Raw genomic sequence first — 21,051 nt, 5'->3', positions numbered from 1 at the left:
AGCAGCTGCTGCTGGTATGGGCAGGAAGCGGAGGATGGGCTTCACAGCCCCTGCCAGAGGCGACACATCTTCCTTGAGGGTCTGGGGCGGGCATCAAAGCCACTCGCTTAAAAGGCAGGAAGCTGGAGGCAAGCCCACAGGCCTGCTGGCTCACAAAGGCTGCTGGGCAGATCCCAGCACATGGAAGTGTGGAGAAAAGACTCCGAGCAACTGGAGGGCCTTTGTAAGGACAGGAATGAAGGCTGCAGGAGAAGGCGGGCAGGGAAAGAAGATAAAGCCAGGCTGAGCCTCAGGCCCCATGGTCTCTTGGTCGGATTTGGCAAAAGCCTCCGGCCTGTTCTTCCCTGCAGGCACCGCCCGCTCCCTGGGTGAACTTGGGGGTCCTAGCTCCGGGCTGGCTAAAGGCGTTTATGGATCAATAAACGTTCACCCCCACCGAATTAAAACACTCCCAGCGCCTCACAGTTTGTACATTTCCACAAAGCTCGTCTCATTAAACCGCCCATGTGGGATGGGACTATCCCTATTTTACTGTTCTTGACATTGAGTCTCAGGGACGGTGCAACTCAGAGCAGCTCACGCTGCCAGGAAGTGACACACCAGCCATCATGCCACCATTAGCTCTCTCACACCCAGTCCCAGCTCCCTTCTCTGGGGCTCAGAGCTGTCCCTGGCCTGAACCCCAAGTCCCCTTCCACTGGCATGACCTACTTCATCTCTATCAAACCACCACACTTTTCCCCAGTAAGCTCTACACCCGATGTGGGGCTCCAACTCACGACCCCTGAGATCAAGAGACGCACGTCCTCCAGCGGAGTCAGCCAGGCGCCCCCCACCCACACTTTAGTCGGCGGCTATTTTTACACTATTTCCCCCTCTACTCGCCTATCACGTGGCATTTTCTGACACCGCTTCTCCAGTTCTCCAACACCAACTGGCCCAACAATACAACTCAATTCTGACACTACCTGGAGACCTCACAGGTTAACTCGGTCCCACTTCAGATGCAGCCGCAAATGGGGCGCCCAGGCTGCCCACACTTCTCTCCGGTCAACCACAAATTCAAGGGTTTCTACAACACCCCCTCGGGTTCAATACTTTGCTAGAAGGGCTCACAGAACACTTTACTTACATTTACCGACTATAAAGGATACAACTCCCCAAACGAAAATGGAAGAGACGCAGGGGGCAAGGCTTAGGGGAGGGAGGTGCAGTGCCCCCAAACCCTCTGGGTGCATCGCCTCCTGGCACTGTGAGGTGTTCATCCAGAAGTTTTCTGAATCTCTGAATCTGGAGCTGGTATAGCCATGGCTCCCCAGCTACCGCCCCCTCCCCCCGCGGCCCCCCCCCCCCCCCCCGCCAGTCCCCTCACCTCCTTGGAAGTCAGTGGGAAGGGTAAAAGTTCCACCCTCCAAACCTGTCCATTCTGGAAACTCTAGTGATCCCACCTCGTCACCTCATTAGCAGAAACTCACCCCTGTGATTCACGGAATCACTGTGAACAAAAGACGCTCCTATTGGGAAATTCCAAGGCTTTTAGGGGACAAAACGCAGTTATTTCTTCTTATGCCACACATACGCTTCCTTCAATGTTGGAAGGACCAAAATTCTCCTCTTTATATTTAACCATCAACTCTGATGAAACGGACACCAAATCTGCCTCTCAAAACAAGGTGCTTGTTCAATGTAGCGGTCTGGTGCCTGAGCTCCCACGGGCGGGGCGGTTCCCAGCCAGCCCGTGCTCCGCATCGCGTCGGGTCAAGGGGCAGCTGGCCCGCGGTGGTGGGGCAAGGTCCAAGAGCTGAGCGGTGCCTGCTCCGTCTCGGGTGCCCCTCCCCTCTGGGCCAGGGAAACGCTAACGAGCATCCCAGACAACTCAGATGCTTCCTCCAGGATGGCCCCATCCTCAAGGTGGAGGCCACAGGCACCTGGCACTGCCCTGGGCCCCCACTACCCAATGGCTGGGAGTGTTGAGGATGTTGGAGGAACTTGGCAAGAATAGCTCTCGATGGCTCCTCTGTGGCTGGAAATCACATGTGGAAATAAAGTTACATTCACATCACTCCGATGAAGGTCCCAAACCAAATGTCAGCCTTGCCTTTAGAGCCAAAGGCATCTCCAGAAATATGTGGAGAATAGGCAAGACGACCCCAGACTAATACCCCACGTGGCCTGCGCTGCTCAGCGGTGACCAGTACCCCCAGGCAGCACCTGGTGTGCGGCTGAAAGAGAAACGGCGGCAGGTAATCCCCAAGCTCCCCAGGCAAGTCAAGGCCAACCAAGAGTCTGCAGACTACAGCGCAGTCCCAGGCCCGAGGTGGAAGAGGGGGGCGCCCCAAGGCCAGGTGCGTAAGGCCAGAGTCTACTCCCCACAAGTGGTATGCAGGACACCATGTCAGGAGACTGATTAGTAACCACGTATGGCTATTTATTTTATACAGGGCTCTGTACAAAATATTTACATGTATTCTTTACAGAACAGTAAACCACCTGAAGGTAAAGGATAATGCTTTCCTCTCATTGGCAGGGGGAACCCTGATGTCAGCAAAGCCACAAAACAAACGAACCCCCTCCTTAGGCCACGGCGGGAGCATATGACACTTGCTTCCTGGCATCTGAAGGCCGTGGCCCTGGGACCCTGATCACATGCCCTCCTTCCCTCTTCCCCATCAATTCCTTCCAGGCCCCAGTGCCGGGGCAGGAGGCGCCCGTGCTGCCATCTGTCCGTAAAGATGACAGGGGACAAACTTGCTGGGGGGAGAAGACTGGGACTATCTGTCACATCACCACCTCAGGGTCCTGGAAGAATTTCCTTGGTCTTCACGAATCCCCCGCTGTCTAGATTAACCCACCCACATTACACTCACCCCAAGTGGGGCTCCTGCCACAGAGAATGACCCATCACTTTGACCTTCTGTTTTAAAGTGCTTAGTGTCACTTCACGTGACTTGGCGTAGACACCACTCCCCAATGCTCTGGGCCCGCTGGCTGCCTGGCACACTGAATGCCCTCCACTCTGTGGTCTGGGTACGCCAAGGGAGAGGACTTCGGGCATGTTCACGTTAAGAAAACACCTGCCAAGAGAACAGTGCCCCAGAGACCAGGGAAATGAAAGGACATTGCTGCTTCATACCATATGCCTCAACCCCTCAGAGCAGCAGAAGGCACTTTGTTTTCAAGCCAGAGTTAATCTCAAAGAAACTTGGCTTCGCTTACGGGAAAAGCCGTCCAGGAAGGACCGAACGATCCATCTTGTCCCTTAAGTCCTGGAGGGTCCCCAAGAAGCTCAGGGCGGGAGCTGGCTGCTCTCGGCCTCCCCCAACCTCTGCAGGCTGCAGCGTGTCCCTTTCTGGTGGCTGACAAGTTTCCAGTGACATCTCCAACCAGGAAGGAGAGACCAGCAGTCGAGGGCATAAACTGAACCCCCCCAGATGAAGCCAGCGTGGCGAGCGGGTGCCTACACGGGAGCAGGAAAGTGGTCTGAGGGAAACAGGAAGGAAGGAAAGCTGGGCACGTGGGCACTCCGGAGGAGCGGGGCGGTTAGCACACAGCAACTCGAGCTCAAGTGAGGTGTCAAATAACTGGGGAGAAAGGAAGTTCAGGGTCTTAGAAGCTCATCCTTCTGATGAGAACTATTTTTCCCATGAAGGAACTATCATTTTTAAAGTGAGGGCACTTTACACGTTGGGTATGTGTAATTCTAAAAACAGTAATAAAAGTGTCCTTTAAAAGCAACATCATGTGGTGTGTGCAAGAGAACAGACAGGAAAAAAAGAAACAAGGCAGGCAAAACCAGTTTGTATCTGGGCCCTACAACTTGACGTCCCTTCCTGTTCGACTGGAGATGCCCAAGTGCCTTCTAGGTTGAAAACAGGCAGGATTTACCTAGGAACCTAGTTCACGCCTGTCTGATCTCTGACCAGCTCCGCCAGCTAGCAGAGCTGTTCTTGAGAGGGGCCGGTCTTGGTCCCGGCCGGCAGCCTCTGTCCTCGCCTTTGCTCCAAGGTCCGACTTCCTCAGCAGTGGCTCCCTCCGTGTCTGACCGGCTGCCGCAGACAGAACCGGAGGAGCCGCGAGGCGGGCGCTCGGTGGCCCAGCTTATTTACCACTGGGCAGCCGAGAGGGTCCCCAGGCACCAGGCCCAGCGGGTTCCCACAGCCGTGGGCAGCTCAAGAAACCCAGTTCCTCCAACACGAGAGGTGGCAGCGGGGGGGGGGGGGGGTAGAGGGGGGGGGGGGCGGACGCTGAGTCACCCCCCCGGAAGGAGAGGAGTCCGCAGCCAGGCCTCCAAGTGCCGGCGCCAGATGCCAGGCGGGCTCCCCTCTCGGCCTCTGAAGCAAAGGCAAACCACAGGCAGGGAGGGAGGGCCGGCAGGAATAGAAAACCCTTGACAGAAACCCTTTTAATAAAGGAAATTCCACCCCCTCCCAATCCTTCCATGGAAGGGTGAGACCTTAATGTCACGGAAGAGGAAGCGTCCTCTCTGGCGTCTAGGGGAAGAGCTGCAGTTGAAACTTCGGGGCCCACTCCAGGGCGCTCTTCACTACGGCCAGGGCGGCCGCTCCGAGCGCCACCGTCAGCCCCATCACCGCCAGTTTCACAAAGTGGTTGGTCCTTGGTTTGGTCAGGACGTCTTTCGTTCGCTCCTCAGGCCGCAGAAGGCCCCGAAACCGCTGCCGCAGCACCGTGTCAGGCCTCTGCTGGGCCGACGCCAGCTCGAAGTCTTTGAAGGTAGAGGCTGCCGTCCTGCAGAGGGAAGGAGACGGAAAGAACGAGATGGCTCGAAACAAGACAAGGAAAGAAAAACTGGATTATGAAAGAGGCTGAGGGCAGAGCCACCCACTGCTTCGAAGGCTCTTCTTGATAAAGACTCACGAAGACCAAAGTGGGGTTCCTGCTGGCGTAAGCTTATATCTCTAGAAACACGGCCCAGCCCTGTCCCCAGCAGACACGGTCTTCACCGCTCCTGCTCATGTACGAACACCCCCGGTTCAACCGGAGCCTTGGCCTCACTCACTTCTCGGCCTGCTGCTGGGCAGCTGCATCCAGAGCCAGCTTGGACGGGGGAAACTGAACGAACAGGTCTCCGGCTCTACTGATCAGTGTCTCGTAGGGCAGGTCCTGAGGGATCTGGGACAACAGGTGGTGGACCGAGGCCATGTCGCAGTCGCAATCCAGGACCTCCTGCTCTCGATGCAACACAATCTGTGGGGAGCAAGGCCTTGCGTCAGAGACCAGAACATACGGGGCGTTCGCCACTGGCACATCATTCTCCTTAGCGATGAATTTAAATTGGTGACAGAGTGGGCTGGCCCTGCACCTTCAACAAAGTCTCGTGTCCATCTAGGAAGCAATAACGCACGTATCTGAGTGCTTTTCCCGGTGAGCTCATCTTTCCTACAACCGGCAAACTCCCACCCCAGGATGTGGAAGGCTGACCAATAAAATGAGCGAGGTTCTTTCGGGGGGAAGAAGAGGAAAGGGGTATCGGGGAGGTCCCTGGAGCTCTAACACGGAAGAAATGGATCAAAGCAGTAGAAAGAACAGGCTTGCTCCCCTCCCCAAAACAGCGAAGGGTTCCCGTGTGCTCCCACTTCCACTCTGACCTCCACGATCCAGGCCCTCCTAACTGGAGCCCCCACCAAGCCACGTCAGTGTCCTCTCGTCATACTGCACCTCGCCTCTTCCCGAGTCTGGAGCTGCGGTCTATACCACTTCTGGAAGACGTCAACAGGAACACTGACCATCCCTAACGCACGCGAGCGTTTTAAAGGTTCAGAGGAGACATGCGGTCAACAGACTGGTTTCACTTGGTCCAACCAAGCATTTATCAAGCCTATTTTACACAGAACCTTCGTTTCCCATGACAGTCCCATTAACAATGCATGGAACGGTGTCCAGGGACGTCAGTCTGGGAAATGCTGTTTTTCCCATCTTTCCCTCATCACCAGGTCTCCCTTGAGGGAAAATGATCATGGATGGTGAACCTAGTTGCCGGCTCACGGCCTGTACTTACCACGGCTGCAAAGTAAATGGGCATCAGCGGGTGGCAGGCGAGGAAGAAGTCGTATAACCGCACAACGTGCCTGAAGTCAGACAGGACATGCCCAAACCAGGTGATGAGCCAGCTGAGGGCAAAGATGGTTCCCACCTCGGCACTAGGGGCAAGGAAATCCAGATGTTAGGTTCCCTGCTGGGCTGTCCCTTCCCACTGTCGGGGGCGTCTTTGTCCTCTGCGCTTATGAGAAGAATGTGAGAAAGATACTCTCTGGAAAATTCAGCCACCGAGGAATTCAGCGTCTTCTCACAAAATACAAAGTCCTTAAAACATACCCACCCTCATGACACTAATACTATGATAGGGTCCTGGTTGCCTTATCTCACTGGCTGTTTTCTTAATGGCCAAAAAATGTCATACAGGAAGAAGTAGCTGTTTTCACAATGTACCATCATTTTCCTTCTGAGAAAGTCATATATCCATCTGGGGGCACAGGCAATATATATATTCTCAGGCTTAAAGACATAATTGTATTAACTGTTCAGTTAAGAGATCACTGAAACACCTTAAGACACAGATACTATTTAAAAAAAAAAAAAGGGTGAGGTGCCGGTCAAAGACACATTGCCAATTACACAGAAGAGAAAAAAGTCCCGTGAGATTTGCAAAGAAATATTTCTTCTCCTTGGTATCTGGTGAGTAAAACAACCCACAGCTGACTTTGTCTTTCATGCCTGGGCATCCCACAGTAGTTATGTACTTCTCTGGTGGCAGTAACCTCAGAGTCTACCTCGGCACGCGGACCTCACCGACCTCTCCTCACCAGATGTAAAGTCCTCAAGGGCCTGTGCTGTGACATCTCTTGTATCCCCACAGGAGCATGGTACCCCCCAAATGCTCCCAGACTGTACAGAACTGGATTATCCAGGTTGCTGGCAGACAGAAAGGACGACCTGGAAGAACTTAACGCTCATCAACATACGATGATGGGGACACCGAGCCAGACTCACGGGGGAGACACACAGGCCAGGAGAAAGCCCAAGGGGTGTGTCTGTGCATGCACGGAGGGGCGTATATACCTCTGCATGAAGTCGTGAAGCTCTGGATTCACCTGGTCGATGATGGGCATCAGACAGTTTAATATGTGCTTGGTGTTGTCCATTGTGGGGTCCATGAAATCCCTAGAGGGAGACAATGCACTGAGCTCGGTCCGACCGGACACCCGGATCCGGGCTGAGGGGGCAGAACGGGGCTCCCACGCTGAAAACAATGAGCGGACACTGGGCCGAGGAGTTCTCCCCGGGGGCGGGGGGGGGCTCGAGCAGCGATCGCCTTCCTCCTCTGTTCCTCTGCACCAGTACCTGAGGTGGTGGGTGGACAATTTTTCTACCAGAGATGTCGCCAGCCCCTCGCCGACCACCAGCAGAAACGTGACCACGATGTCATGGTAGCCCTGATAGTAGTGCAGCTGGGGGTTGCGCTCCAAGATGAGCAGGATGATGTCGATCAGCTCCTCCTGCAGCCCCTCCCTCTGTTCCTCTGGCATGCCTGCGGAGGGGGGAGGGGAGATGCACTTGAACACAGCAAGCAGCCTGGTAACCAGGAGGTTAGGACGGGCAGCAAAGGAGTTCCAAAGCGTTTAATTAAAAACAAAAACAAAAACAAAAAACCGAATTAGGAACAATTGGGCAACACGCTGGAATCCACACACCATCGATACCACCTGGCACACGGGAAAGAGCCAGAGAGCAGCCACCTCACGGCGGGTGAGCCCGCAGACACCTTCCTAACCAGGTCCCCGCAGTGGACACTGCCAGGGGTGTGGCTATGTGACGGCATGAGCCTCCTGATGTGCGCGCCGAGAACACAGGATCGCTTCCGTGGAATTCCCATCGAGAGCGCATAAACCTGGGGTGCCTGGGGGCTCAGTCGACTGAGCGTCCGACCGGCTCGGGCCAGGATCTCAGGGCACGGGAGTTGGAGCCCCGCATCGGGCTCTGCGCCGACAGCTCGGAGCCTGGAGCCGCCTTCGGATTCTGTGTCTCCCTCTCTGTCCACCCCTCCCTCACTTGTGCTCTCTCTCAAAAATAAATAAACAACAACAAAAAAAGCACATAAACCTGAATCTAATCATAAGGAAATACTAGACAAGCCCAAACCAAGGGAAATTTTACAAAAATAACTGAGTCATAAAACACAAAGGAACTATTCCAGGTTAAAGAAGGCTAAAGAGAAACAATGACTAAATGGGAAATGAATGCATCTGTATCTCCTTTTCCTGTAAAGGACATTATTGCAGTAAACGGTGAGACCTGAATAAAATATACACGAGAAGCAGTATTTTTCAGTGTGTTACTGATTTTAATAAGTGCACTGTGATTATGTAAGGGCCTTGTTTTAGGAACCACACCTTGAAATATTTAGGGGTAAAGGGGCAGCAGGTCTGTAATTTATTCCTAAATAGTTCAGAAAAAAAAAGTGTGTGTGTGTGTGTAAGAAAGACACAAAGCCATATGAAAACGGATATAGTAAAATGCTAACATATAAGGAAATCTGGGTAAAAGTTATCTGAGGAATCATTTGTCTTATTTTTGCAACTTTTCTATAGATATGAAACTACATACAAATAAAAAATTTAAGAATTGTGTGTTCCCCTTTAAGCCAACCTAAGCATCACAGGAATCTAACCTTTTTTCTTTTAAAAATTTTTTTTAATGTTTATTTATTTTTGAGACAGAGAGAGACAGAGCATGAATGGGGGAGGGGCAGAGAGAGAGAGGGAGACACAGAATCCGAAGCAGGCTCCAGGCTCCCAGCTGTCAGCACAGAGCCTGACACGGGGCTTGAACTCACAGACCATGAAATCATGACCTGCGCTGAAGTCAGACGCTCAACCGACTGAACCACCCAGGCGCCCCCCTGCCCTTTTTTTTAAGTTTATTTTTGAGAGAGAGAGAGAGAGCACGAACGCATGCATGTGAGGCAGGGAGAGTTAGAGAGAGGGGGAGAAAATCCCAAGCAGGCTCTGCACTGTCGGCACAGAGCCCGACACAGGGCTGGAACTCCTGAACCGTGAGATCATGACCTGAGCTGAAATCAAGAATCACGACACCTGACCAACTTAGCCACCCAGGCACTCCCCCAGGACTGTATCTTGATCTAAGAGATTCCAGAAACGGGGGCGCCTGCCTCAGGAGATAGCGCAGATAATGCAGCTGGTTCTGGCAGTGGTCAGTGTGGCTCCTCTGCTCATGTGACTTTTATTTTTTTATTTTTCGGAAGTTTGTTTATTTATTTTGAGAGAGAGAGAGAGAGCTTGCATGAGTTGGGGAGGGGCAGAGAAGGAGGGGGGAGGAGAGAGAATCCCCAAGCAGGCTCCCTGCTGTTAGCTCAGAGTCTGAGTCGGGGCTCAAGAACCATGAGATTGTGACCACAGCCGAAACCAAGAGTCAGACCTTTAACCAACTGAGCCACCCAGGCGCCTCTCATGTGGCTTTTAGTATGAAAATGCCAAAAAAAGCGTCTGGGTAGCAGGGTCGGTTAAGCCTCCAATTTCAGCTCAGGTCATGATCTCGCGGTTCGTGATTTCGAGCCTTGCGTGGGGCTCTGTGCTAACAGCTCAGAGCCTGGAGCCTGCTTCTGGGTCTCCCTCTCTCTCTGCCCCTCTCCTGCTTGCTCTCTCTCTCTTGCTCTCTCTCTCAAAAATAAACATTAAAAAAAATTAAAAAAAAAATAAAAAAAAGGAAAGAAAGAAAGAGAGAGAGAGAAAGGAAGAAAGAAGGAAACTGCCAAAACGTGGCCTTGTGAGCTGCTTTGGAGGAGTGGCCCCAGCACTGCTCTCCCACACCATTAGCCCTTCCAGTTATGACAGACATTGAGAGAAAACAGTTCATGGAAGCGCCCAAACGACCCTGAACAAAGGGTTTAAGGTAAAAGCAAATTCATCTGTTGCTCGTGTTTACACCACCTCTTCTCAAAAGAGGCATACTGTAAAAGATAAGCCAAAAAGAAAATGGAGCAGACCAGCTACAATGGTTAGGGAAAGTAATCAAGGCGGAGAGACTAACCTAAACTCTGAAGTTTCAGAGTAAGAGAGGTCGGCTAAGCTCAGAACAACACGGACGCGAGAAGAATATGAAAGCACGTGGAAAGGTCAGCCCATACAAAGAGCCTCACGCACCATCGGTCCACAAACGGAAGCAGCAGAAAGGGTTCCAAGGAAAAGATTAGCTGGGGGGAAATGGGGCCTTGGCCCGTGCGGTCTGATGTGGACTTGTAGCCCAGGGAAAGGGGACTGGGCCACGGGCACACGTTCTTAAAAGCTACCGGCCACACAGGGATGGCGAGTGTCACTGTCTTGGAGCAAGGCTGCAAGCGGCGAAGAAGGCGCTTTAATGGGCAAAATCTGAGCCAGAGCACGGTTTTGGAAGAGGGAGGCAATGGGTTTAGAGGCTCTCGTCCCCTGCAGCAATTCTCCTTCCTCCCCGGACCTACGCAAAGGCGAGGCTGCCAGAGGGAGAGGACGGGATCAGAAGCACAAGGTCTGTCGCCCAGCTTCCTCTGTTGTGAAGACAGAGACCAGAGCCGGCCACCGTTCTCCTTCTCCCCAGCGTGGGAAGCAGTTTCTCAAACAGCCCCTTTAACCACGCAGGGAATGGCCTCCCTTCCAGTCCAGGGACCCAACAGAGGCATGTGGGAGAAATCCCTACTTAGAAATCCAATCGGATGAAGGTATGCCTGGCTCTTGTTAGCGCCCACTGGTCAGCCAAGCTGCTCTTTAAAGCCAGACAATGGCTACAGCGGTCCCTACGGAGTCTCTCCCGTGGCTCTGAAGGGGGAAAAACCCCTAGGGTTTTCATCCACCACCTCTAGGCCAAGAGAAAGGACTTCTGGCTCAGACTTTGGCAGTGCGGGGTCTGAAGGTGACCCAGTCGTGAGTACAAGGTCCCCGACCGGGTCCCGCTGGGTGCAGTTGGGGCGGGAGCTCCTGGGGCAGCAAGACCGAGGGAGCACTTGCTTCTCACCGGGCGGGAAGCGCCGTAAGGACCGGCGGACGTCCAGCAGCACTTGCTGGTAGTCCTTGCTCACCTGCCGCAGGTCCTTCCCTGTGGGAGGAAAAGGAACGCGTTACCGCAGCAAAGTCTGAGAAGCCGGAGCAGGGACAAGAACATTCTGCTATGGCACCAAAGGCCGGGAGGGCACACTTAAGCTTCTTCCTCAAGAGGACATATGACACAAGAGACAACATGGGGAGAGGAACCCCCAGGTTAGCTCCAAACCCGCCGTTTCATTCAAGCTAAAGTGACTGTAAGCGGAGGGACACGGACTGCCCAGGAGGCAACCCTGAGACAGAAGGAGCAGTGCACGAGGAGTCAGGAGGCCAGGGGCCTATTGGAGGCTGCTACCGTGTGTCACCAGGGGACGGCCCTGAACTTCAAGGTCCACGTCTGTAAAATGGGGATATTTCCTTCCATATGCACCTCTCAGGTCACTGCAAGGATCAGTTGAGATCGTGGATGGGGAAACCACAGACTGCTGGAGAAACTCAAACATCTGTACAGCCTAGGGAGCACTGAGCTGCTCAGAAAGGAGTATTAAGATAAACGCACACAAAGAAGTACCTCACCTCTCTTGACCCTGAAATTCTAGGACTGGGTGCAAACAGGAGCGGGTACTTGTGTTCAGCTGCCAATCCAACACTGAAAATACTGCGGCAGCCTCTAGCTGCTGTATATACGCAGCAAGCACACACTTTCCTCAACCGAACCGAGTGTTCTGTAACAAGTGCGCATTTCCATCACAACTACAACCGAAAGCTACCGAGGAGCAGGTGTAACACATCCCCACATACAGACTTCATCTTATAAAGCTCTGGGAAGTTTGCGATCTGAGAGAAGGACTTCATCTCAGGAGTTAAGAGTGTGAATACGGTGATGTCTCTTCCTTCCAACCCACAGCTGACTGCTCCGAGGCAGCCGGTTTCAAAGAGACTAACAAGAGGCGACTTAACACCCACTCGGCTGCAGTGTGCACCGTGACACTGTGAGCTTTTGATCAGCAGAGGCTGTTTTAATCATCTCTAGTACCTGGCGCACAACAGGACCACAAGGACCACCTGCCAAATGAGTGGAAGAATCTCCAGCACCTGGACTTCTGCTATACACGGCAGGAAAGCCACCAGTGTTGAATGAATGAATGACAAAGGGGATTCTTTATTTCACAGTACTTTCTTCGTAGGTTGTGCTATATTCCAAGAAACTCCTTCGACTGCATGGGCCTTGCAAACTAGTTAAGGAACAGCTTTTCATACAGTTACAGAATTTGAGCTTTCAAAAGAATCTTAGTATTTCCCAACAAAAAAGTTTCGTTTGGCCTTGTTTTTCTTAAGGACCGGAGAAATATTCTCTCTCCCCATGGCCTAAAGTTTCTCAAAATGGAGTTCATTTGCACCAGAACCAGCTGGGGTGCTTGTTAAAATACAGATTCCTACAACCCACCTCTAAGTGAACACAGACCAGAATATAAACTCCCCCACTTAGCCGATAAAAGCTACCTATCAACCTCGTAAAAGCTCACTCCATTTTTGAAGAAAAGTCTTATCAGTTTGGCCTTATTTTCAGAGTGGGCCCAATTTTTAGAGTGGGCCCTAAAATGGTTCAGATTTACTCATCTACACCTGGTTTAAAATGAGCATTAAGAATGAAAGATCCTGAAATTCTTTTGTCCTCACATCTTAGACAAGTTCCCCTCACAAACATTCCCCACCATTACCTGATATAGGAGGTGGGTCACTGGTATTGACATTGAGGAGCTTGGGCCACACTTTCTGCCTGATCTCATCAGTCAGGAGCCCTCCTTCACTGATAGCCATGCGTCTAAGGGCAGCCACATCAGTGGGATCACTGTTCAGAGCCTGGTAAATCTCTGCCACTTTCTTTTTCCTTTTGGCGGTGAAGTCTGCAAAACAAAGGGGAAAAAGGCATTAGGCACGTATTCAGCATGTGTACATTTTCTGCGCAGGGCTCAATCTCCTTATTTGATTTGGGGTACAGGTAGATATTCTTAAAGTCCACCTACAAACATGTAATTAGCACATAATGTGCAAAACACTAAGGAGATATACCATGTAAGTAACAAGCAAGGAATTACAATTACAGTAAGTGCTCATTAAACTCAGGCACATCTAACATTTACTGTTAATGTTTTAGGATAAGATAGAATAGGATAGTATAGTATAAGATAGGATAGGATAGGACAGAATAGAATACAATGCTTGTTCTTTCTTAATCCCAAACTTCACAGAACATATATATCTCTTTATACAATAATTTTTCCTGTTTATATGCATATCGCCAAAATTCAATACTGCATTTTAAAATAGAACCACGAGACAAAAATTTTCCAGTTACATGCTAATACAACTGGTAACATTTCAGAATTACACAGAGACATTTTCTTTCTTTCTTTTTTTTCCCTAAGTTTATTTAAGAGACAGAGAGAGCGAGTAGGGAATGGGCAGAGACAGGGGAAAGAGAGTGCCCCCAAGCACGTTCCACACTGTCAGCGCAGAGCCCGATGTAGGGCTCGAGCTCACGAACCATGAGATCATGACCTGAGCTGAAACCAAGAGTCCAATGCTCAACCAATGGAGCCATGCAGGCGCCCCTTTCTTTTTTTTTTAAGCTCCACACTCAATATGGGGCTTGAACTCATGACCCCGAGATCAAGAGTTGCACAGTTTATTAACTGAGCCAGACAGGAGACCCTACATATTTTCAAAAACAGATCAAAGGGTATGCTTGGGTCTCCAGCGTGGCTGGTGATAAGACAGGCATGATAGCTGCACACAAAGCAACTGTTTCCTGATGACCATATTAAGTAAGGGTGATGTTCTAAGCATCTTACATCCCTATGTGATAGTTTATTTATACACTGGCATTTTACTGTGTTTAAATTCCTTTTTAGGAAATTGGCTGAGATTTGTGGTTGATGTGTATCATATTATAATTTTTCTATTGAAAATTATGTCAAGGGACACCTGGGTGGCTTAGTGGAAGCATCCGACTTGGGCTCAGGTCATGATCTCACGGTTCATGAGTTCAAGCCCCATGCTGGGCTCTCTGCTGTCAGCACAGAACCCACTTCATATCCTCTGTCTTTCTCTGCTCCTCCCCTGCTGGTGTGTTCTATCTCAAAAATAAATACATCAACTTAAAAATAAATACATCAACTTAAAAATAAATAAATAAATAAATAAATAAGCCATCTCCTTAAAAGAAAAAAAAAAAAAAGGAAAAGAAAATAACGCAGAAAACATGCTTTCACAATTTAATGTGGAATGCCTAACTTTCGGAACTGCGAACTGCAAACGCAAGTTAAACAAGTCAATACCAAAGAGATGTTACAAAGCAGTGTACCATAATTGCCCCAAAAAAGGGATGTGCGGACACCAAGAGCTCAAAGAGACCGCTGTAGGTCAGGCTAACTTGAGAAGGCATTACCGGAGAGTGCAATTTCAAAAGGAAAGGGAGGATTTCAAGAGGCAGGGGGCAGGGTAGAGAGAAGAAAGGCCGAGAGATAAGAAACACAAGTCCCTTCCATCTAACGTAAATCGACTCCTTAAAAAATGTTTACGTACAAATACGAGGTGCAAGACACTACACTTAATGTAAGTGGAAGGTAACACTGGAAGGAAGTTTGGGCTTTAGAGAAGATGAACGCTGGAAGTCGGTTAGGCTTTAGAAGGGCCACAAAGCCGCTCTCTCTCAACTATAAACGTTAAAAAAAAAAAAAAGGCGGGGGGGGGGGATGCCTGGGTGGCTTAGTCGGTTAGGCATCCAACTTCGGCTCAGGTCATGATCTCACAGCTCAAGAGTTCGAGCCCTGTGTCAGGCTCTGTGCTGACCGCAGGAGCCTGGAGTCTGCTTTGGATTCTGTCTCCCTCTCTCTCTAGCCCTCCTGGCTTGCGGCTTGCGTGCTCTCTCTAATATAAACATTTAAATAAAATAAAAATTAAAACAACAAAAGAAGAGCCACAAAGCAACTTTCCTGAGTAGTAGTTTATTCTGAGACAACAGTCCACAAACTGTTTCCAGGACAAAGACGCACATTATTAACACCAATGAAAGGTGGTCCTGGTTACCTACCTACCACAGTTGTGACACACTAACCACATAAACAGGTATCACTGTACTGCGGTCACATGCAACCGGAGGTGCAGCTACAAATGCAACACAGGTGACTCTTCACCTGGGGGAACCCGTCCTCCTGGCTAGACTGTTATTTTCACCTAGTAGGATGACCGTCTGCTCCTGTTTGTCTGAGACATTCTTGGTTTGCGCCTAGAGTCCCAGTATAATCATCCACGTAAATCCCTCCTGCCAGCTGCACTCTCAGAAACGTCCCAGTTTGGATGCTCAGTTAAATGGTTACTCTACCTAGAAATCATGAAAAAACAAGTCCCAATGCCCTCTGTTAGCAGAGCACCTAGCTAGTCAGATGTTTGTTTATAAGGTGCTTCAAGTTCTTGGCTTGAGTGTGTGTCCGTCCGTCCGTCCGTCCTTCCCTCCTTCCTTCCTCCCTTCCGTCTCCCCAGCCACTCATTAGTCTATCCATCCATGTATCAGTCCATCACCTAATGAGCATCTACTGGTAGTTAAGCACCACACTGGGGTAAAAAGATGAATATGACCCCTCAGCCTTTGAGAGGCTCACGTTGGGGAGGAACACAATTATGATAGAACAGAATCATGACGAATTATGAAAATCCAGAGGAAAGAATGCCTACTCCTGGGGCAATCAGGAAAGGCTTCAATGAAAATATATTCTGCCACCTTCTTTTTAAAAATTTTTTTTTTTTTTCAACGTTTATTTATTTTTGGGACAGAGAGAGACAGAGCATGAACGGGGGAGGAGCAGAGAGAGAGGGAGACACAGAATCGGAAACAGGCTCCAGGCTCTGAGCCATCAGCCCAGAGCCTGATGCGGGGCTCGAACTCATGGACCGCGAGATCGTGACCTGGCTGAAGTCGGACGCTTAACCGACAGCGCCACCCAGGCGCCCCTGCCACCTTCTTAAAGCAAATTTTGCACATGGAAGACTGTGCTGGAGAGCATTCCAGGCAGAGGAAAGAGTACGTGCAAAGACCTTATCACATGAAAGAAACACCATGTCCAGAAAACACAGAGAGAGTCTGTGAGGCTCAAGTGTTAGGTAAAGAGAGAAAACAGAACCTGGGAGGACTGCAGGAAATGTGGGTCATAAATGAGTCTGGGTTTTATCCTGCACTCAAGAGGAAGACAAGGAAGGAATTTTAAATTACGGGTCAAAGGGCCATCCTTTGGAGGAGAAGACATGTAGACATGTGGAAGAAAAGAAGACTTTTTTTTTTTTTTTTTAAGTTTATGTATTTATTTTGAGTGAGAGAGAGAGAGAGAGAGGCTGAACACACAAGCAGGGCAGGGGCAGAGAGAGGGGGAAGAGAGAATCCCAAGCAGGCTCTGCACCACCAGCACAGTGTCCAACTGGGGCTCAGACCCATGAACTGTGAGATCATGACCTGAGCCGAAGTCAAGAGCCAGACGCTTAACTGACTGAGCCACCCAGGAGCCCCAAGACTTTTTTTTTTAATGTTTAAATTTTTTAAAAATATTTATTTATTTATTATTTTTTAATTTTTTTAACATTTATTTATTTTTGAGACAGAGAGAGAGCATGAACAGGGGAGGGTCAGAGAAAGAGGGAGACACAGAATCTGAAACAGGCTCCAGGCTCCGAGCTGCCAGCACAGAGCCCGATGCGGGGCTCAAACCCACGGACTGTGAGATCATGACCTGAGCTGAAGTCTGCACTTAACCGACTGAGCCACCCAGGCGCCCCTAAATATTTATTTTTGAGAGAGAGACAGAGACAGAATGTGAGCAGGGGAGGGGCAGAGGGAGAGAGAGACACACACACACAGAAATCTGAAGCAGGCTTCAGGTTCCCAGATGTCAGCACGGAGCCCGACGTGGGGTTCGAACTCACAAACTGTGATCACGACCTAAGCCGAAACCAGATGCTTAACCGACTGAGACACCCAGGTGCCCCGAAAAGAAGACTTTTTATATAACAACATAGGCTGAGACGAAATATGGCAGGGATTGGATTAAGTTGTGGCAGAGAAAGAAAAAGCAGCAGATATTTCATACATACATACATACATATATATATTCCCCCCCCCCCCCAATTTAGAGTGCCCTTGTACTTTCCACACATCACAAACTAAGAAGAACACTTAGAATGATAACACTGAATACTGCTTGAGGTAAGCTGACTTTTAGAAATCTTGTTAACCTACTTGTTAAGAGTGTGGAAAGATTTCCTCAATTTGTTTAGATATCTATCCATATCACCCCTCTTCCCAAGTAAGCTGCTTGGCAATCTGAGGGAAAGGAAAACCGTTGCTAGCAACTTGGGGGAAATAACACTGTCTGCAATCGGCCAGATTCCCATTATGCTTTGGCAAATAATCTGCCAGAACTTTAACTAATTCGGAACCACAGCTCCAACACTTATCTCTCCTAACACTCTACTCTGATTTTGTTTTTAATCCTGCATTTCAAAATGCACTCCTGTCTTCTTGGTTTTTGGCACTCTGTGGGAACCCAACAAATACGTGCAGAATAAAATAAATAATTTAGCTCAGCCACTGCTCCTCTGGAAAAACTGGCCTACAGCAAATGACATTCTTTTTCCCCATGCTCCTGTTATGAACGGGCTCACTGCACAACTCTACATAGGTTTCTAGACTCTTTGGCCTTTTTCTAAAGTTACTGGTACTTCCCAGAGTAGGATACTGCTCCAATGTGGACTTTAGCTGCTGTCTGTTCAGGGTCCAATATCAAAGGCACGCCTGTGTGTGCCACTCCCCTCCTTCAACAAATATTTACTGCACCTAATATATAGGCTCTCGTTGTGATGTAAAAAAGGAGAAAAGAGAAAACTCAAGTGAATTGCAGATGGAGAAAGCACAGAGTGATAAGGTCAACTGCTAAGCTACACAACAAGGAAGAAAAGGTTAGTGGTGTCAGCTAAACAGCTAATTTCACCTCAGAGAGAAAAATCATAGTCCTATTCTGGGGATGTGCGGGAAAACACCGAGGTTTAACATCTACGATCTACTTCAAGAGAAATTTTATGTATGGATTTTGGGGTGAGACACACATTGCTACACTTGAGACTTCTGCATATAGGTCATCCAAAGTCCCTTGAATCCTTTCTTCTCCAGTTTCGTTTTGCCCCCACTTAAGAGAGAGATGTATTATATATATATTCCGAAGCGGATACTTTCCAAATTCCTTTACAGTAGAGGTCTTGGCTATCATAACCATGACAGAATGAAGTAACTATCCTACAACTGGCTGCAAAATGTAAGACACTGCTATTAAAAAAAAAAAAAAAAAAAAAGCCTGATATCTGAAAATTCCCTCAACAAAGGGGGAACAATGATATAAGTACTATTTGACCTGTTCTCCGTGAAAATTATTTTAATAAGAGAATTGAAACAGTGGTTCTTAACAGTTCAGAGAAGGATGGCTGAACCCATTACTTTCTCACACCTCTCTCAACTCTGGCTGCAGAACCCAGGTAAAGATCCTCTGAGCAAGAAGTATCTCCCAAAACCATCTGATATATACAGATGGTATATTAAGATATATCTTAATATACAGGGAAAGGACAATGAGAAAAGATAAACAAACACTAGCTATGCTTCCTCTAAAAGTTTTTCCATATCAGCACAATACATACTAGTGACTTAGATGAGGTAAATGATGCTAGACACTTAATAACGAAATCTGTGTGAGAGTACAAAATTCCATACCGATTATTCGGTTTAAGTTTGTATATCAAGAATGCTTTAGTCTTTTTTTTTTTTTTTTTCTAAGTAAACTCTGCCTCCTCAAACTCACGACTTTGAGATCAAGAGTCTCATGCTCTACCGACTGAGCTAGCCAGGCACCCTGAGAAAGCTTGACAGTTTTTAAACAGAAGTCAAACTCAAATCAAGCAACACTAGCCTTAATCAAAACAATGGAAGACCCGGCCAGAGGGGATAGAGAGTCCCCCTAAACAGACAGGCCCCTGCCCCATCCCTTGAACTCCTAATGTTGACACTGGAAAATAACTTAAAGTTTTATGTTTGAACTTCATATCTGTACCAGATAAAGACAGTGGGAGAGGAACACCTTACCTTACTTGGAGTAAGGTTCCTATTAAAAACAAAAGAAAACAAAGTAGCCTCTGTTTCTGGAAGTCCTAATTAGTTTCAACAAACAGTATCCAAATTAGCAGAGATCCATTAACTACCTGAAACATGAAGACAAGCATGTATTAAGAAAGACTGCTTTACCCTAACAATAAAGAAAAAATATTCTAGAGAGTAAACCACTCTGATCGTAAAGTCTACAAAGGGGGGCTTCCAGTATTAGTAACTTTGCCACCAAGTCTCCAATAGGATTAAAAACAGAACAAAAACATTTAACAAAAACAAAAACTCTCATCTCTAAATTCCTCCCATTCATCAGAGAAGCAAAACATCAAGGAAACTAGGTCTCACAACCTAGGCACAGCCACACGATATAACAGGTCACAAAACCCATACGACTTGGGGCACTACTACGCCATGAGGACAGATGCCAGTCATACTAAAACACCAGCAAAGGGTTTACAAAGGCCAAAGAGCCCAAAGAAATAATACGAGTGAGCTCCACTTCCATCCAGGATTAGAACAGGAGAAAAAGAAAATAACAGAAAATGAGCCCAGAGAAACAAAGTGTGGACACCAGGTGCTTCACCAAAAATGTGGGTTGAATACGTGGTTGGTTCTATTCTGGGCAGCGCCCATCAGAGAACGGAAAGATGGGAAAGTTACCTTAGTCTTAGGGGACAAAGAGATTATTTTACTCGGTACAGAGTAAACGTGAATAATTTTAAGTGCCGTATTTTAACTGTCCGTAAAACATATTCAAAACCAGTGCACAATGAAACCATGGTTTCACAGAAATTACTGCTTGGTATGAAACTATGAAAACTTGGGAGAATCGCTTTCTCCTACAAAATTAAGTAACATTCAAATAGGTGGCACAGGACTGAGGCAGAAAGTAGATTAGTGGTTGCCAGGAGCTGTGGAGACTGGGGAATGGGGAGTGATGGATTTCTTTTGGGAATTAGAAACGTCCTGGAATCAGACAGCGGCTATGATTGCACAACACTGTAAATGTGCTAAGAACCAGTGAACTGGACATTTTAAAAGGCTGGATTTTTATGGCAATTAAAACAAATAGGTGGTACACGTACACCGCGTAAATCAAGCGGGTGAGCGATGAATGAAGTTTGGGAAACTTGCCTTACAACTAGGGAGGAGGCACCAGGAGCGTGCGGACGTGGCCGGACAGCCTCGGGCCGGGGGTGGAGGCTTGGCCTCAGTTCTCCGGGAGACCCAATTCTCTCCAGACGTGACGAAGCCGGACCAGATTCCCCCGCCCTTCCTTCGCACAGGGGACGCGAGTCTGCCAGCAGGGTTCCTGTGGTCTCAGCATCCGCTGACTCCCCAGTTCCAGGATCGCTTCCCTTTCAGACGTGACCGGGCCCATCACCCTTTTCCTCTCACGCCGTCCCGACCCCGGCCCGCGGCGCTGGGCGCACCCCGCGCGGTCCCTCGGGCCCCTCCTGGACGCCGCCTGCGCCCGGGGCCGCTCCTCCGACAGCTGTTCCTTGCCTCCCCCCTTCTCCACCCGCAGGGCCGCCCCTGCCCCTCGCGCCGTCCCCGAAGGCCGCTCCTCGGCACCCCCGCCGGCTTCCGTACCTGTCTTCTCGGCGCCGCCGTCCCAGCGGCTGGAGGTGGGGCCGTCGCCTTGCGCACTCCGGAGGGCCATGTCCCGGGGGCCCGGGCCCGGGCCCGAGCCCCGGCTGGTGGCAGAGCCGAGAGAAGACGCGGCTATGGCCGCGGGACCCAGCGCCGGCTCCGCCGGACAGGGTAGGGATCGGTCAGCCCGCGGCGCGCAAGCGCGCA

At 49.5% G+C, this 21,051-nt stretch overlaps 1 protein-coding gene across 3 annotated transcripts; it reads right to left on the bottom strand.

Annotated features, from left to right (window-relative positions):
• Positions 1–2,407: 2,407 nt before the first annotated feature.
• TBC1D20 (TBC1 domain family member 20) lies at positions 2,408–21,051 on the bottom strand. 3 transcript variants are annotated; one of them, XM_086701895.1, is made up of 10 exons: positions 20,845–21,003; positions 20,382–20,609; positions 19,231–19,342; positions 12,770–12,955; positions 11,023–11,103; positions 7,360–7,546; positions 7,078–7,179; positions 6,017–6,158; positions 5,018–5,205; positions 2,408–4,746 (listed from the first exon to the last, which is right to left on the bottom strand). In XM_086701895.1, the coding sequence occupies exons 4-10, from the start codon at positions 12,867–12,869 to the stop codon at positions 4,491–4,493; spliced, it is 1,056 nt and encodes a 351-aa protein (XP_086558021.1). In that variant the 5' UTR covers positions 12,870–12,955; positions 19,231–19,342; positions 20,382–20,609; positions 20,845–21,003; the 3' UTR covers positions 2,408–4,490. The 3 variants fall into 3 exon arrangements, with proteins under 3 accessions (XP_086558021.1, XP_086558020.1, XP_025788071.2); XM_086701894.1 differs by lacking the exon at positions 19,231–19,342 and having other exon boundaries at positions 20,386–20,609; XM_025932286.2 differs by lacking the exons at positions 19,231–19,342; positions 20,382–20,609 and having other exon boundaries at positions 20,845–21,051.

Source organism: Puma concolor, chromosome A3, assembly GCF_028749965.1.
Source record: "Puma concolor isolate L17-30 chromosome A3, mPumCon1.1.hap2, whole genome shotgun sequence".
NCBI classification, from domain to species: domain Eukaryota; kingdom Metazoa; phylum Chordata; class Mammalia; order Carnivora; family Felidae; genus Puma; species Puma concolor.
The sequence above is the reverse complement of the archived record's forward strand: the minus strand, read 5'-3'. Positions and strand labels throughout refer to the sequence as shown.

Coding starts and splice junctions, on each gene's coding strand:
- TBC1D20 (XM_025932286.2), bottom strand. CDS start 20,914: ATGGCCCTCCGGAGTGCGCAAGGCGACGGCCCCACCTCCAGCCGCTGG. Junction 5,206..6,016: donor CCATTTACTTTGCAGCCGTG/GTAAGTACAGGC, acceptor TGCTCCCCACAG/ATTGTGTTGCATCGAGAGCA. Junction 4,747..5,017: donor GCCCAGCAGCAGGCCGAGAA/GTGAGTGAGGCC, acceptor TTCCCTCTGCAG/GACGGCAGCCTCTACCTTCA.